At 40.0% G+C, this 16,177-nt stretch overlaps 1 protein-coding gene across 5 annotated transcripts in view; it reads left to right on the forward strand.

Moving 5' to 3' along the window:
• anks1ab (ankyrin repeat and sterile alpha motif domain containing 1Ab) overlaps positions 1–16,177 on the forward strand; it is a 54,786-nt gene that overhangs the window by 21,034 nt on the left and 17,575 nt on the right. For 2 of the 5 annotated variants that reach the window (XM_019359067.2, XM_019359066.2), the window contains exons 4-7: positions 732–804; positions 7,877–7,992; positions 12,272–12,370; positions 14,306–14,452. In XM_019359067.2, the coding sequence (XP_019214612.1) occupies positions 732–804; positions 7,877–7,992; positions 12,272–12,370; positions 14,306–14,452 (435 nt within the window). Of the gene's footprint in view, positions 1–731; positions 805–5,765; positions 7,993–12,271; positions 12,371–14,305; positions 14,453–16,177 lie in introns of those variants that run through there. The other 3 variants (XM_025907124.1, XM_025907125.1, XM_019359069.2) reach the window with 3 other exon arrangements.

Below are 16,177 nucleotides of genomic sequence, written 5' to 3' on the forward strand. Positions count from 1 at the left end.
CTGTGATACCTTTATCAGTCCCCAAAAGCATTTCACTAGAATCTGCACAAATGTTCTGTTACTCAGCAAAATAAACAAAAACAAACAAACAACCTTAAAATATATTTTGGCTCTGGAAAATCAGAGTCCTCTTAAATAAACACGCTCAGCTCTAAGCCCCAGAACAACTCTTCTTTGAGTTGTTCTGTAATCTCCTGCATGCAGCATTGTGCACACTTAATCTTGCAGTAAGCTATTGCTTTATTCTCCGAAGCCTAAATAACACAGGTCTGAGGGGGCAATCAGTTACTCCCTGAAACAGTCAACAGCAGCTCTCATTCTCTTGGGGCTTAGTTTATGCATTTTGGACCTGGTTACAGAACTTCCTAGATATTCTTGCTTCACCTTAATCAACCGTCTGTGTTTTTGCTGAGTGAAGCATTAGTCATTGAATTGCTGTCCACGTTGGACTGTTGCTTGTAATCCATCAATGCAAAGTAGCCTGCCTTCTCTCCAACACTCCCAGCAGTAGCAGTGCACAGACCTAACTTTCCCGGCAGTCTCACTGCTTCCTGTTTTATAATTGGTTTGGCTCAGATAGGATAATGGAAGGTTGGATGTGTGTTTTACATTAATGCATTAAAGTCAATCCATTATGATGTTTTGCCTTCTGTTTTAAAGTCATGAGTTAATATGTCAGTCTCGGGTAAGGTAATTTTTCACCAGTGTTTCACGTTTATTCTCTTCAACAGATTGAGAAGATCATGAACTTAATTGGAGCAGGAATTGAAACATCTAAAAACAAGCAGCCCATACCAAGTTCAGGTAATCCATCAATAACCAACTTGAATTTGGAGTCTTTTCTTCTCCACAGATTTGACTTTGTGGTGTAAATGCAAAACAACAACACTGTCTGGGGTATTAAGGAAATGTTACTCATTTAACTCTGATGAGTTTATTGAGCACGAATTATATATAATATTATCTGCAACCAGTCATTTTACACCAGCAAGAGCTCCTTCATGGCATTTAAACACGCCTTCAGAAAAGACGGAGAGCACTTTTATTGTTCTCACAAGTTACAGTGATTCATGCTGACTTTTGTTTGGCACATCATTGTTGTTATTTATTACTCACAAGGTTTCCACTTCATGGGAAATCAAATTCTAAATTCCCCTCGGTGTTGTAACTTTTTTTCTCGTGTTACTGTAGATCTCAATAGGGCTTGATTTGATAGTACGCTTCATCAAGTGTCCTTCAGGCAGTACAGAGGGAGAAGCCAGCTGGCATCATCTCAGTTTGTTTAGATAACACAACTGAGTTGATACAGTGTAAACCTACCTCCATTGCATACTCTGTAGGAAAGGAGGCTTTGTCGTACAGGACTGTGTAAGGGCATTTTTCTGCACAGGACTGCGTTTTACGTGTCTCATCAGATTTATTGGGATAACATTTTCATTAGTAATGTGCAGTATGCCTTATGGGCTGCAGTGTCTGCTGACCAAAGCAACGAGAGAGTTTCTTTCATCATTTTCTGATTCTATGCTGTCATTTCTTCCATAACATCTTCCTGTAATCCGCTTACAAATGTTCATTTGGTGTATTTATGTGATTGTTTTGACCACTTTTAATATAAAATAGTGAAGATTGTAAATTTTCTGTTTTGGATTTAGCGTTAAATTTTATTTTCAGTCGTCATGTCAGGAAGACAATCGATTTCTTTTAGCCTTGAGAAGTAAAACCTATATTGTAAAAGTAAATAAACATTAGACAGCTTTTTGAGTGGCAATAATGAGGTGAAAATTCTCAATGTTTATGATTTCCCCTAAAGTAACAAAATGCAGATCAAAGTGCTTTTAAGAATCTCACAATTTAAAAATGTACATTTTTAAAAGAAGAGGACAAAAGTATATCAAAAACAATAAAAAGAAACTGTTCTTAGAAATCATTAAATGTACTTATTTCATCACAATGCAGTTCTTTTAAGGATAATTTCTGTTCATTCATTATCTTTAAGATCAAATATATCTTTTTTAAGGAAATCTTGTTAATTTATCATTTTAATTTTGACTTAAATTCCAGCTCAGTGAGCAGTGTTGGATTAAATGCTATCTAAGCAATTAAGACCTGGAGTTATTCCACATTACGTAAGAGCAAATATGGTGTTTGTTTTCTCTACACTTATAGGTGTGTGCTATTAATAGTCCTTGTTTGAAGAATGACATGCTGAAAGTGTCCCAGATTCAGCTGAGTCATACACTTGCTGCTCCGATTTAAATCGGAGATTGTGCACAACTAGTTCTGATGGTTGCCAGGACGCTTTTGATGCTTTTTTTTGTGTGTCTCTTAATAAAAAGGTCATATTTCTTTTTTCACTGTGTAAGGGAACGATCGGCTACCCTTCAGAGTAATCACATGGGGAAGGAGGTACACATAGATAGGAGAGGAGAGACGTAGGAGAGGAGGGATTACACAAAGATGGAAACCTAAATTGTAAATCTTTATTCCACTTTTAGCTTTTGTTGTGACAGGATGAGGAAAACCTTATCCACATTATAACACAAGTCAAGGATGGTCATTCATCTTCTCAAAGCAATTTCTGAAAAGAATCAGATTTTCTTGGCTAGCAGAATTTTAATGCAGTTTTGTACCATATAAATCCTCAAAGATAATGATGTTTGTGTTGTGTGCCCATCACAAGTGCCTTGATTGTATGCTAAGAGTTCACTGAGTAAATGTGCTTAGAAAAAGAGAGGGACTGGAGAAAGAGACCGCACAGCTAACAGCACACAGGAGGCATCGGCTCGGTTTGTGTACAGGCACACTCTGACGTTCAAAGGAAAAGAGTCCGCCTTCAGTTTCTCTGAATTAATTCAGCTTTGCGGCTCATTTTCTCCAGTGCTTGGGTGTGTTGACAAGGCGCTACTGCTTTTCTCCTGCTCTGATAAAGAGGCATGGCTTTATCTGCACACAACCTCTACCTCTTCTTCGGTAAATAGGCCATTCGGGGTGTTCCATGGCGCCAAGTCTAGACCTTGTAGTGCTCACACAGCACAGAAACCCACTTGGACAGATTTGACAGCTTGGGCTGTTTAACAGGGGATAAGACAGTGACCCATTTCCCCCCACCCCCCAAAGGAGAATTGGATCCTCTGTCAGTCAGTAATTAGGTTTTACTATCGTGGGAGGTGTTCCTGTCCCAAAAGAATGGAAGAAATTGAGTGGGGTGGATGGTATTTTGAGCAGTTTTGTTGTATCGTAAAAGCTGAGTTTGGTATGAGGCTTAGAAGAAAAGTGTAAAGTATGAGAAGGAGGAGTTGTGGGATCTTGTAGTGAATCATAATTAGTCCACTTCAATCCTTCTTACTTCCTATTACCATCTTATCTCACCCATATGTTTCATCGCCTCCTCCTCTATTAGTCTTTTTCAGTCTTATCTCTCTTGCACATTCTCTCCTTCTCCCTTCCTTTCTCCTTCCCCCTATCCATCATTCTTGTCCTCAGTCACAGAAAATTTAATAGCAGCCTCTTTTCCTGATAACGAATGATGAGCATCGGTCCTTGTGGATGACTGACAGGTCATTGAGACCTGACTTGGTCTTTCACCTAATTGTTAAGGGCGAAGAAACAAAGGTATACGTGGCCAATTAAAGAGAAGGTTCAATCAATAGCCCTTCACTTTGCCTCCCTGTGTTGTCATTGCTTCTCCTCGCCCTCTCTACCTTACTGACTGGCTGGCTACCCGTTGGGGAATGCGTGAGGTGATTGCAGGCTGCTTGAAAGCCTGCATAATAATGCTGTACTGGGATAACACCACTGGACACCTTGCATAGGTGAGTGAGAGAGTCTTTCAGGCCTTGTTCACCTGTCATTAACATGCATTTTTGGTCAAGATCACAGGTGGACAGTTCTAATTACAGGTGTGAATATACTCAAGATGTACCGAGATCACATAGCTCAAACCCCATTGGAGGTGGTTTGATCCACCTTCTTTGTCTATAAAAGACGAACGTAGCATTTGGGACATCAGGGATTGGTTTGTGTAGACTGCATTTTAAAGCTCGGGTGTTAGGTTAGTGGGTCCTGACATGTTGTGGGAAAAAGACAGAGTAATGAAAGATGGACATATTTAGACGAAAAAATGAAGTGCTAAACTTGGTTAGCAAATGCTTCCATAAACTGTGGAGGTGCAAAGCACATACCACACATATTCATAAATTAGTTCTAATAAAACATAAAATAATAGAATTTCATGCAATAAAACTGAGGCAGAGACTCTTGAACTGTTTAAATGTCAAAACGTCACCAACACCACAAAGAAAGTTACAGTTCAATAGCTATAAGCTGTCTACTTCAGGTACTTTAGCATTGGCTTCATTTTTCAGCCTAGGAAGTTGCCACTTGACTGCAGAGTAGCACTAGTCAACTGAAGCTTTGGTAGTCACTAAAATACAGCTGTGCATCTGCCATTGGCTTTAGCAGTTTGAACACCTGTGGCTATTATTTATTATTACTTCTGCAAAAGACTATTGGATGATTTTATAATCTGTGAAAGGCACTTTAATTCAATTCAATTCAGTTCAGTTCAATTTTATTTACATAGCACCAAATCACAACAGTAGTTGCCTCAAGGCACTTTATATTGTAAAGCCTACAATAATACAAAGAAAGAAAAGGCCCCAACCCCTCTGAGAAAGTGCTTTGGTGACAGCATACAAGAGTGAAAACAGATATAAGATCCCTTCAAAAATTATATAAATGAAACTTGTAAGTTTTGGATACTTCCTAAAACAATATATGAAAGTAATGAGAAAGTGGCCACTTTCATGAGTAAATCATATAAGCCTTATATGATTCACTATATGAAGCAAGCTAAAGCTGATGCAAGTCTTTTAGAAGTTTTTCCTATTTCTTTTTCATATGGGTGGCATTTGGTCTTATCATTAGTTTTTGACTTTTCCCTTTCACATTTTTGTCATTGTCTCTTTTTTTCCCCGTTATTCTCTTTCCCTCAACCCCCAAGGCACATGCCTGCCCCTTCCCGATACTGGTTCTACAGGATGTCTTTTCCACTTAAAAGAGGTTCCTTACTTCCCACCATCATGAAGCGTTAGCTCACAGGGGGCTCAATCATTGTATTGTCTTTACCTCCAATTCAAGTGTCTTGAGATGTTGCAAATTGTAGTTATGATTAAAAGCGATAACTTGGCATTCAAATGCCAAGTGTGAACTTCTGCAGTTGTCCAGTTGTGATCAGATTACTAAAGACATGTTAATGTCACACATGATCTGATTTATTTATTTTTAACCCCAATTCTAAAACTTTTATGTCATCATACTTTCTTATGCAGGCTTTTTCCTGTAAGAAGCCTCTGTTGTGCTCTAAAAATGGTTGACATGACATCAGCATCTGGAAGTACATAATGGAATTTGCCTCTTTTCTGTCATGCTGGATGAGATGGAGAAGAGGCAGGTCTCGACATGTTCTCTTCTCTTCTCTTCTCTTCTCTTCTCTTCTCTTCTCTTCTCTTCTCTTCTCTTCTCTTCTCCAAGTGCATTAAAAACTCTGCTGACTTGAATCAATGCTGCCCCCCCTTGTCCTATCATCAAAGTAAGATGTAAATGAATTAAAGCCTTCTGGTAATAAGCAGGGATTTGAGCAGAGTCTTTGTTTCAATATCCCATGTTAGCCAAAAAAACTGGCGTGGCTCCTGCAGAACTGGATCGAGGTTCCATCATCCCTTTAAATTCTAGTCATTCTTAGCTGGAAAAGACTGTGATTTGGGGCTTTCGGAGCTTGTTCCTCGCCTCTGATGGTGGTGTCCTTTCTGCACTGGCAAGATCAGAGTGCTTCTGTGCAATTCTAATCAGTGCAGTGGAGGGGGAGAGAGGGGGAGAGGTACGTTAAGGTTAGAGAGACACTGCCAGAAAAGAGTGAGTATGTGTGCATTTGATTGAGAGAGAAAGAGGAGCAAGATATAATGGGAAGGGGTAGACAGACAGACGATGAGTCGAGAGAGAAAGTGTGTGTGCGTTTGCATCTGTCTATGTGTTTGAGAACGAGAGGCAAGGAGCGAGACAGAGTGAGGGAGAGTGCAAGCCAGAGAGGGAGAGAGAGGCAGAGGGAGGGGAAGTGATATAGTGGGAGAGAGAGGTGGTTACGTGGAGCAGCACCCCACTTCATCAGGCAGCATACGGCAGCCCTGCAGTGCGATCACACAGTATGGGTATGGGGCTATGAGATTGAGAGAAAGAAAGCAGAGAGAAGCGAGAGAGACAAGAGGGGGGGGGGAGTTACAAAGAAGAGCTTGAGGGATTTGCTCGGATGAGAAGGGGGGGATGAACAGTGAGTCTGTTGGCTGTCGTGGATGTGAGAAGGACGTGGCGGCAGTGGCTGAGCTTGAGGCAGATCGGTGGTCTCCTGTGTAGAAGTAGCCAGCGTGAGGACGCTATGCCCTGTGAGCAGTGAGGGGTAGCGTGTGTGAGCCAGGAGCAGCTGCTGTGACTGCATCTGCGCTGCCTGCGTGTCTCCGACAGGCAGGGGATGCAGCAAACCTCTGCCCTGAGCACAGAGGCTGCTAGCTGCACCCAGCGAGGGGAAGAACCAGGTGGGCTGGGGAGGGAGTGGGGGGCGCCTGCCTCAGGAAGGAGCTACCTTAACCGGCACTGTGGTCCTGCAGTGATCCTCGCTTCAGAGTCAAGAGGCTCACCTGCCATCTGTTGGATCTGAACCTGGATTTACTGCTTTCAGAGATGAGAAGCACGTTCTTTGGCTTAGCCGCACATCCAGCAGCTTGCTGAAAAGTGTGAATGTGGGCAGCACAGGGAGCACTGGTACCACCAAGGACACTGAGCCTTTTTCCTCTGGCAGACAGCTTACGTGGAGCTTTATCAAGGAATCTAAACTTGGATTTTATTATGAATTGAGGAGTTTGGAATCAGCACACTGTGGAAAGCCTAAGCCAACGTTTCTTTGATGTAGGATTTACAATATGTCTACCTGACCGTACTCCGTGTGGCTGTGGAGTAAGGACGAAATATGATTTAAGCAAATGTCTATTCCTTGATCAAAAATAACACGCGTACCTCAACAGTACTTTAGAATGCTGCTACCTTCATTGTATGAGCCTTGTCCTAGCTCTCAAAGAGGTTGACCAATGAAGCCATGGGACTCAGCCAGAGCTTTACAAGTATGTGGTGAAAACCCTGACAGATTCATTTTGGGGGAGCTGAGTATTTCTGTGTTACATCCTGATGGAGTAGTTTCTGATTTTAGAATAAGTGACGGGGATATTTTTAACAGAGTAAATAATGTCAGGTATATGAAAATGTCTTGTTTAGTGAAACATAATTTCCATTTCCACTCAGTCTGAAAATGATCTAGTCTCTTGACTTGTAGTGGTGTGTTGTAATGATTTTGGACGAACTAGGCACTTGTTTTTACACTTGCTCATCTGCTCACTAAAGGAATGCTTAGTGAGCTCGGTTTGTTGGAAGATGCTGTAGTGGCTCAGTCCAACATAACTTAACAATACAGAGCTTCAGATGGGCTCCCTTCCCCGCACTACCTCCACCCTTGCCTGACATATCTAGTCAGTCACACTAACACCAGTGGGTGTATATTAGCCTAGTCAGTCCCCTGCAGGGCTTGAGCGGTGCCTGCAGCACTTCCTTTCCTCCTCCTGTGTTTGAGTTTAGCCGGGCCCCCGCCTGTACTGTGGGAGCCCCTCACCCCCGGCCTGGACCCTGTCTCCCCCCTACCCTGCCTGGTGCTGCTGCACTCGGCTCTGCTTCTGCTGGCCGAGGATGATGTGGCAATGCCATGTGTCGTCCTCTGAGTGCCGCTGCTACCGGCTGAACGGCTTCTCCCTGCTGAAGCGCTTCCCTCTCTCGGCAGATGGGGCCTGTGGTAAAGCCCTGGACCAGCCGGTGGGAGAGTGGCTGGAGCACGTGGGGCTGCCGCAGTACGAGAGCAAGCTCCTGCTCAATGGCTTTGATGACCTACGATTCATGGTGAGTCACCTGCAGCATGTCATCTCAAGGGTCGGTTCCACTTTACATCACCCTGTCTCTCCGCTGTCAAACAAGCTGCATTAGTCTTTTTATGTCACCACTCTGCTTGTCTCTTGGTAACTCCACGCCCCCTTATTTCTATCTCTCACTCACCCTTCCACTCTCTCTCTTCCTTTATAACACTTTCCCATCTCCCCTCCATAACTCCTCCTCACCTCCATACAATGCATGACCCAGCTAAAATTTATGGCCTCTTCCTGAATCCCTATAAAGAGTATGAGCTGTCACCAGTGGGAACACAGAGACAGCCAACATTCATTAACTTTTTTTCCCAGCATTCCCAGTCATCTCATTTACTGTAAAATTCAGATGTCCGTCTCCACATTGATTCCCTTGATTTACAGCCACTGTACTTGACCTCTGTTTAGATATAGTCACCTAACCAGGACAAACAATTCTTAATATAACCACAGCATGTTTTATCCTAGATACGCTTTGCATGGTTGATTGCTAAATCTTATTAAATCTTCCACGGATTATTCTCTATACTATCCATATGGTGGGCCAGTCTTGCATTTACCTTACAAGAGATGATTACACTGCAGCAGCATGCTGTTGTGCTCTATTTTTTTCTTACAAAGATATGCTACAATTGCATTACACATGTTTGCATGCATCTATTTTTCTATTTTCTAATTTATTATTTAAACGGTAAAAAATGATCAAAATCAACCACTGTAGTGGTTTAAAAAATAGATAAGTTTTCCTAAAACATAAAAAGTTATTGAAGAATTTTATACAATTTAGCATTTTTTTATGTTCCAGTAAGAATCTAATATTAATATATTCATACTAAAGCTCAAACGATGTCCACAATCTGGCTGAAAGCTTTATCATGTTTCCCGTAAAGAACATTGTGAGGAAACCTGATATTGCATTTGACAGGGATAGCCAAAAACACCACTTTCCATCTGATAGTCATGTTTCTCTGAAAACATGGCTATATGCTGTAAATAAGTAGGCCTGGGGGTAACATTTCTCAGGCCACAGAGCTGCATTAGCACCATGGGTTATATGATACAGTGCGTCCGATGTCACAGTGGAGCTCAGTCAAGTGAGACCAGTGAGGTCAGAAAAAAAGAGTGGTTGTATTGACAAATCTGTATAGTTTATAAGTGCTACTGTCTTTTCTGGATTTCTTTTCCCATTCTGGGTAGAAATGAGATTGCAGTATAGTGGAAATCCATAAGAGTGTGACCATTCAGACAGACTCAGATTTATATTTGTTTATGAGGCGATAACACAAGAGCATGGTTGTAAAAATAAAGGAATACAGTATTTGGTAGAAGGTGATTACAGCTACACTAATAAATCAGTTATCTCCAGAGTAATACTCTGGAGTTAATTAAGTTGGAAGTAATTTAGACACTGAGAGATTTGGAAATGCTGTTACGTAATTAGTACACTAGGAATAAAAGGGCAAGTTGACTTTTTCAGTCAGAAAATGTCCAGCAAAAACACATTATGGATTCAGCCAGTTGTACTGTACTGTACAAAACTCAGGTCATCTGTATTAAATTCAGACTTCAATGCATAAGATTTGAGGGGATGAGTCCTTTGGCACTAAAAAAGGATGATTTCTAACCTTGACTGATTAAATCTAATCATTATATGTTTTTAGTCCTCTTGTAAATGAGGGAGCAGGTACTTCATTTAGTTGATGAAGAAATCTGTTTCTTATTGATTTTTTACATAGGCAACATAAGCCAACAAAAGCCAGATGCAACAACCAGGTAGAATAACTGTCATCCTCAATTGACTAAGCAGTATCTCTGCCTGTATTTTGTTATTTTGCCCAAAATGTAACATTTATCATAGTAGACTTAGAGAACAAAAAGCGAGCTTTACCGTCTGATTGGGATTGAATGAATCCATGTTGATCAAGATTTCCAGGGTACAATGTGATGTGGACTTGGTTCATTAGCCTTTCTGATGTTCATGCCACAGCTAATGTGTCTGCTGGACTTGATGCATCAAGGAAATAAATCATTAGCTTCACAAGGCAAATTAGCCGTGGATATTTACAAGGATGTGGAGGTTGCAAACAAGAAGAAAGGTCAGAGTAGGCAGGCAGGCACTGTGAATGTTTAATATTGACCTTTTAGATTGTGCTAGGCTTGCTTCAGATGTCATCAATCTAACTGAACTTAAATATCAGAACTCATTTGTGGGATTCATTGCAAATTTGAGTAAACTGATCAGTAGAGGGCAGTACTGTGGCTCCTTTTCAGTTTCCCGTCATGTTTGATTTCATTTATGTATTAACACTCTATTTTGGAACAATGCAATAGAGCCCAGAGGAACGTGTAGTAATATTTAACCATTTCTAGAAATCACTTCACATAAAAATAAGATCAGGGTAAACCCAGAGCAGATTTTACTTTAAACACTATATCGTTTGTGAGCCCAGAGGGGATTGAAAGCTCTTCCCAGTTTAATTCTGCAGTGACAGGAGTCTCAGCACGCAAGCCTTACTGTGCCCACAACCCACTGCTGTCACAGCTTAAGATACACTGTATAGTCCTGCTTGGAAAGTTTCCTCGTGCCCGCCCGTCAGCGCACGAGAGCAGCCGCTCACATGAGTCGGCAAGGCTCTCTGCATGTGATGATTGCTCTGAGATGCAGCTTTTGAGGGATCATAAATTATGAACAGCTGTGTGCCCATTCTCATAATTTTTACACGATGATAATCATTTTTGCGCTACCAAAAGTGGGGCACCCGTCGCTTTCATTCTCTTGGCCTTCATGGCCACACATTTCATTTGCGTGAAAAAATACACATTTCATTTTTTTGAGATAAACAATCTAGTGGAGGAGAACATCGTAGAAGTTCGTCCATCATCATCCATTTATACTGCATCTCTTCTGCATTAATATTGCATCAGACCCTACATCCCCCCCATTTTCAAATATCATAATATGGAGCTGAACATAAACATTCTGATCCGTAAACTCTTTATTCTTTATCATTTCCCTGTTACGGCCGCTTTAAAAATGGAAAATCTTTATGCTTCTAAACTATTCCTCTGTGGAGAAGGGGAATAGAGCAGTTCTAATTCACTGTTGCCTTAACTGAGTGCATTTAGTGAGATGAAGGACTTCTACCATGGCTACATCTGCAAGTCGTATCAGATCAAATCACACTACCATAGCTTATAAGCTATGTAAGAACTGAACCATACATTCCTGTCACATGTTTCAAATGCAGCATGAAATAACAAGTTTGCAGAGTCTCCCGAGGCATCATCAAACTTCCAACCGTGTTAATAAAAGTGGAGGATCTATTTTTGGACCTCCCTTACATCAGGCCCGCTTCATTTTGACCTTTTATTCTTGCGATCAGTGAGTAATCTCCCAACTGCACCCTGATAGAGGCCTGTGAATACTGCTGCATTGTGCTCTGAAACCAATCCAGTGAGAGCAGATTGAGTAAAGACTACAGAACATTTTAACATTCTTGGCCAGAGAGAATCAATCTGCAGCAGTCAGGGAAAAACGCTTAGCTCTTCATTTTCATGGTTCTCCTTGTATTTACATTCCTACCTATAAACCAGTATAAGACAATGAAGGCAGTGGGGATTTGATTTGAATAAGGGAAGAATTTTCTTTTTGAAGCTTTCAGGATGTGAGAAAAAAAATCTATTGTTCATTGTTTCCACACCCTAAATTAACAAATAGTCTGAAATTGTTGTGGAATACTTCCTCTTGGACTGTTTGGTGTCCCTGGATGAAGCACAGCAGCACAGGGATCCTGGAGATGCAGCAGCAATTCTGAAGGCTTTGTTCCTGCTGAGTCGCACCAGATCAGATTGATTACTCTTGGCATGCACAATTTATTTGACTTCATTGTCCTCCCACTCTGCTGTTACTGTTTGTGTCAGAGATGTGCATATTCTGCGTGTTTGCGCATGCGGTGTGTGTTAAGGGCAAGTGTGTATTTGTTCAGTCACAGTTTTACCCTTGCAGTAAGGCTGTGGAGCAAGTCATGATACTTTTATTGAGTGGATTGGTTATTTCTGTGCAAATATGTATACGGTATTTTAAATGATTTTTCTTGCATACTATTGTTCTGTATATCCATTTCCATTCTGCGTACTGTCTATGTGCTTGTGTGTATGTGATTGTTTGCATGCACGTATGTCTGATGACTACGCCTTTGTGTGTGCCTGTGTGTGAATGTGTTTATTTGTGTGTCTCTCCTGTGTTTGTGCACATCCAGGGAAGTAACGTGATGGAGGACCAGGATCTCAGAGACATCGGGATCACTGATCCAGGACATCGAAAGAAAATCCTCCACGCGGCACGCAGCTTGCCCAAGGTACTTAATATCTTAGGTTATCTTCAGCACTAAGGAGACCAGCAACTGACAGGATCTCAAATAACAAAAAAACAATAAGGACAAGTACTTTAATAACAACAGCAAATAAGCTAAAAAATAAATAAATGGCACCCTGATATGTGTTATAGTGTTGAAGGAGTATTCATGCTGTCCACAGAGTGGGTTAAGCCTGAAGCAACAAAGCTGTCTAAGCAAACAAAATGACAGAGTGGGTTCATTTAAAACCTATTATCTTTCATTCAGGAATACACACTTTTCACTCTATGATAGCTGGGATAGGCTCCTATTCAGTGACCCTCAACTGGACAACTGATTAAGAGGATAGTTGAATGAATGGATGGATGGATGAGTGGCTTTATTTGTGTTTGTTATACTCTTATATCTGTTTGATATCACTGCAAATGAAAAAACGAGTCATAAAACACTAGTTATTACATTTATTTAGACAACTGTCCATTTTTAAAAGACAATTTTTCTCCTCATTTACAATAAAAAAAAATTAAACCTAAGGTATGCTTGAGTGAATTATGTTTTATACTACGCTAGTATCATTTTAACATTAATCCACAAATGAACCGGTGACTCTGTAAAAAAAACATTGAAATGATAGCATTATGCAGTTGGTCCAGCACTGATGTGAGTCCCGTTTTAGTTCACAGATGTTTTCTGTGATATTGAACTCTGGTTAATATGGAAGTCATTACAGTTTAATGAACTCATTTGGCCTCTTTCACTAAGATGTTTGTAGAAATGTTGTTAAACTGAACAAAAACCAACTGTGCATGCAAAATTACTGTTAAACTCATGTAACAGTTGCACTGGCCAATTTTGTTCTTACCGTCGTGAGTGCGATAGTGAATCATTCTGATCTTGCCTTCTACAGTCTGCATACTGCTACACCTCCATTTCTCCAATGTCCATTTCTTGCATATTTACTTGCAAGTTATTGCTGATGAAGTTATTTTAAGAATGGAACAATATTATCCAAACTGTTCAGTGCAAAGAACACTGTTGGCTTTCAATTAAGCTTCATTAAAAGGCAACTCTTTTCCATGTTCTTGGTTTGAACTTGGTTTGAGCAGATCGTCTTGACTATGTCTACGTGCCACTGATTTACTGTACAAATCTCTGTCTGTGTGTTTGTTTTTTTGGCTGCTAACTCCTCCTACACAGTCAGGAGTTGAGCAACCAAACTTGGCACGCAGGTACATCATAGGCTCCTGAAGGTTTTGTATATCAGGTTTCTGATGTCATCAGATTCCCTAGATATTACTTAGCAACAGGCTAAAATGACTTGTTTTTAGTGTTTAACGATTATAACACCATCTAAAAGTATTGTATCTTTTTTATGTCATCACAGTAGCATCTCATTTATATCCACAAAAACTGAATTACACATGATCTATTGTATGTTGCCTAGCAACCACCTAGCAATTGGCTAAAATTACCTATTTACGTGCCTACAGCAAAGCATCGTATCATTTTCATTTCATGGCCACCAGCATGAACAGGTCAAACAGTGCTATAGCATGGGCATGTACTAGTTCCTTTAGACCACCACTTGAACAAGTGTACCTAAAGAAGTGGAAGCAGCTGATATACTGTCACTTAAGATCATGAGCTTTGCAGTGTTGTACAAATGACATTTTCGTTCCAGAGAAGAGAAAAGTTTAGATGGAATATGAAGGGATCAGCAAAGTCAGGAGTAACCTTCCCTGGGGACTATAAATGTTTCTATATGATTTCACAGCACGCCATCCGGCAGTCGTCCAAGAGCTGAACTGACATTGCTGTTTCTTAAGCTATTTGCCTAGCATGGCCGCTGCAGCAATCAGCTTTAGTTGGGTAGAAAACCCAAATTGTTCTTCCATAAAGTCACAGTTCTTGCTTACTTAGATGCATCTGTCTCCACAGGTAAAAGCACTGGGGTGTGATGGCAGCACATCTCTTGCCACTTGGTTGGATGGCCTTGGCCTGCATGAATATCTGCCCAACTTTCTTGCCAGCGGCTACCGCACACTGGAGTGTGTTAAGAACCTGTGGGAACTGGAGATCATCAATGTAAGAGGCCGCTGATTATTCAGATTATAAATGCATGCACTACGAGTAATTAAATGCATTAGGTAGCAAAAAAATTATTTTTCTTTCTTTCTTTCTACTAAAATATTTTGAGTTTCATGACATTTTGCAATGTTTTATGGGTTTTTCCCTTTCTGAGTCCAAAAACGTTTTTTTCTGATAAAATAAATGCTACCTAAAAATATAATTAAGTAATATTAAGTATTTAACTGTGTCTACAATAGTCAGTGCTCACCCATTAATATTGAATGCTCTACTCTACTTAGTACTTCTATATTTGTACCATTATGTTTACAGTTCAGTTGCTTGGGTCGTGTTTTATTTACCTTCATGTTTGAATAACAAAGCTGTCATGGCTGAGGTGGGTAGGTGAGCTAGTGACTAACACTGTGGCACCGCAAGGAGTGAGCATGCTCATTGTAAAGGAAGAAAATCTTTAAAGTTAATATTTTTAAGCTGTCTTGCTGATTTTCATCAAGAGCATGCAATCATAAAGGTTATTGTTTTATATAAAGCTTTTCTTTAACCATAAAGTAAATTCTTCAGATAATGAATATCTTTCATAAGAGTGTCATGGGCTGACATAAGCAGCATTAACCTAGCATGTTCTCTAATGTCAGGTAAAACCACAGATGCAAGAAAAAACACTCTGCACCAGGAAAACATGCACTCTAAACAAAAGGGACACACAGAAACTGTATTGTATAGCTACAAAACTAATTTCAAAAAGGTAGAAGAAATGTAGTTTGTTTTTATTTCTTGTCATTCTGGCATGAAGTTTTTTTTTGAGACTGAGAGGTCTGTGTGAGTGTTTCTGGATTGTTGTGTTGCTGTATCATTGTACATGCAAGAAATGAGACATATGGTACATGAGCAATTAGAGAGAGCAGTCTAAAGAAACTGAAAAAGGTAAGTTTATATGATAATATATTATATTGCAATCATATTCTCAAATTATAACTGCAAGTCATAACTAAGACTAAATGAATAAAAACTAAAATAAATTGAGACATTTTTTAATAATAAATAATCACATAATCACTCACCATACTTTTCATACAAGACAAGAGTCATGAATATTGATTGTATTTAAATGTGACATACAAAAATGGATATAGAATAGAATAGAATAATCCTTTAATTGTGCCACAAGGGGAAATTTGGTTGTAACAGCAGCAAAAAAAAACAACACATATACAAACAGAACAGGACACAGGACATCAGAAACATCAGAAACACACAAAATTTTTACATATTTACATCATACAATAGTTACTAAAACAGTAATTTACAGTTATTAAAATTAAAGTACAGATATATAGCATGTGCTCAGAAAATAATTCAGTAAACATTTGATTTAAGTTTGCCTTAGTTGATGATTAGTTGCTTTTATTTAAGCTCTATGAACTTTTTGGGGTCTTTTTGGGGTTTACAGTCCAGCACCGATTAACTCTGTGGATGGATGAAGTCGTCAGCTTTTGAATCTGTGATGCTGTGGGCCAGTTCTCACAGCCTTAGTAACAAGGCCATCTTAATATGTGGCTCCCAGTGAAGTTAAGCAGCACTTTAAAATGCTGAGCTGAAATATCAGAAATGCTTCGTGATGGAAGCATTTGCATAAAACTATAGCAGAGACAAAATCACCACACAGTAATTAGTGGATAATTAACAGATGTGTGTAAATTAAGAGGCAAAGTTGTGACTGTT

Source organism: Oreochromis niloticus, linkage group LG5 (assembly GCF_001858045.2).
Source record: "Oreochromis niloticus isolate F11D_XX linkage group LG5, O_niloticus_UMD_NMBU, whole genome shotgun sequence".
Classification (NCBI taxonomy): Eukaryota; Metazoa; Chordata; class Actinopteri; order Cichliformes; family Cichlidae; genus Oreochromis; species Oreochromis niloticus.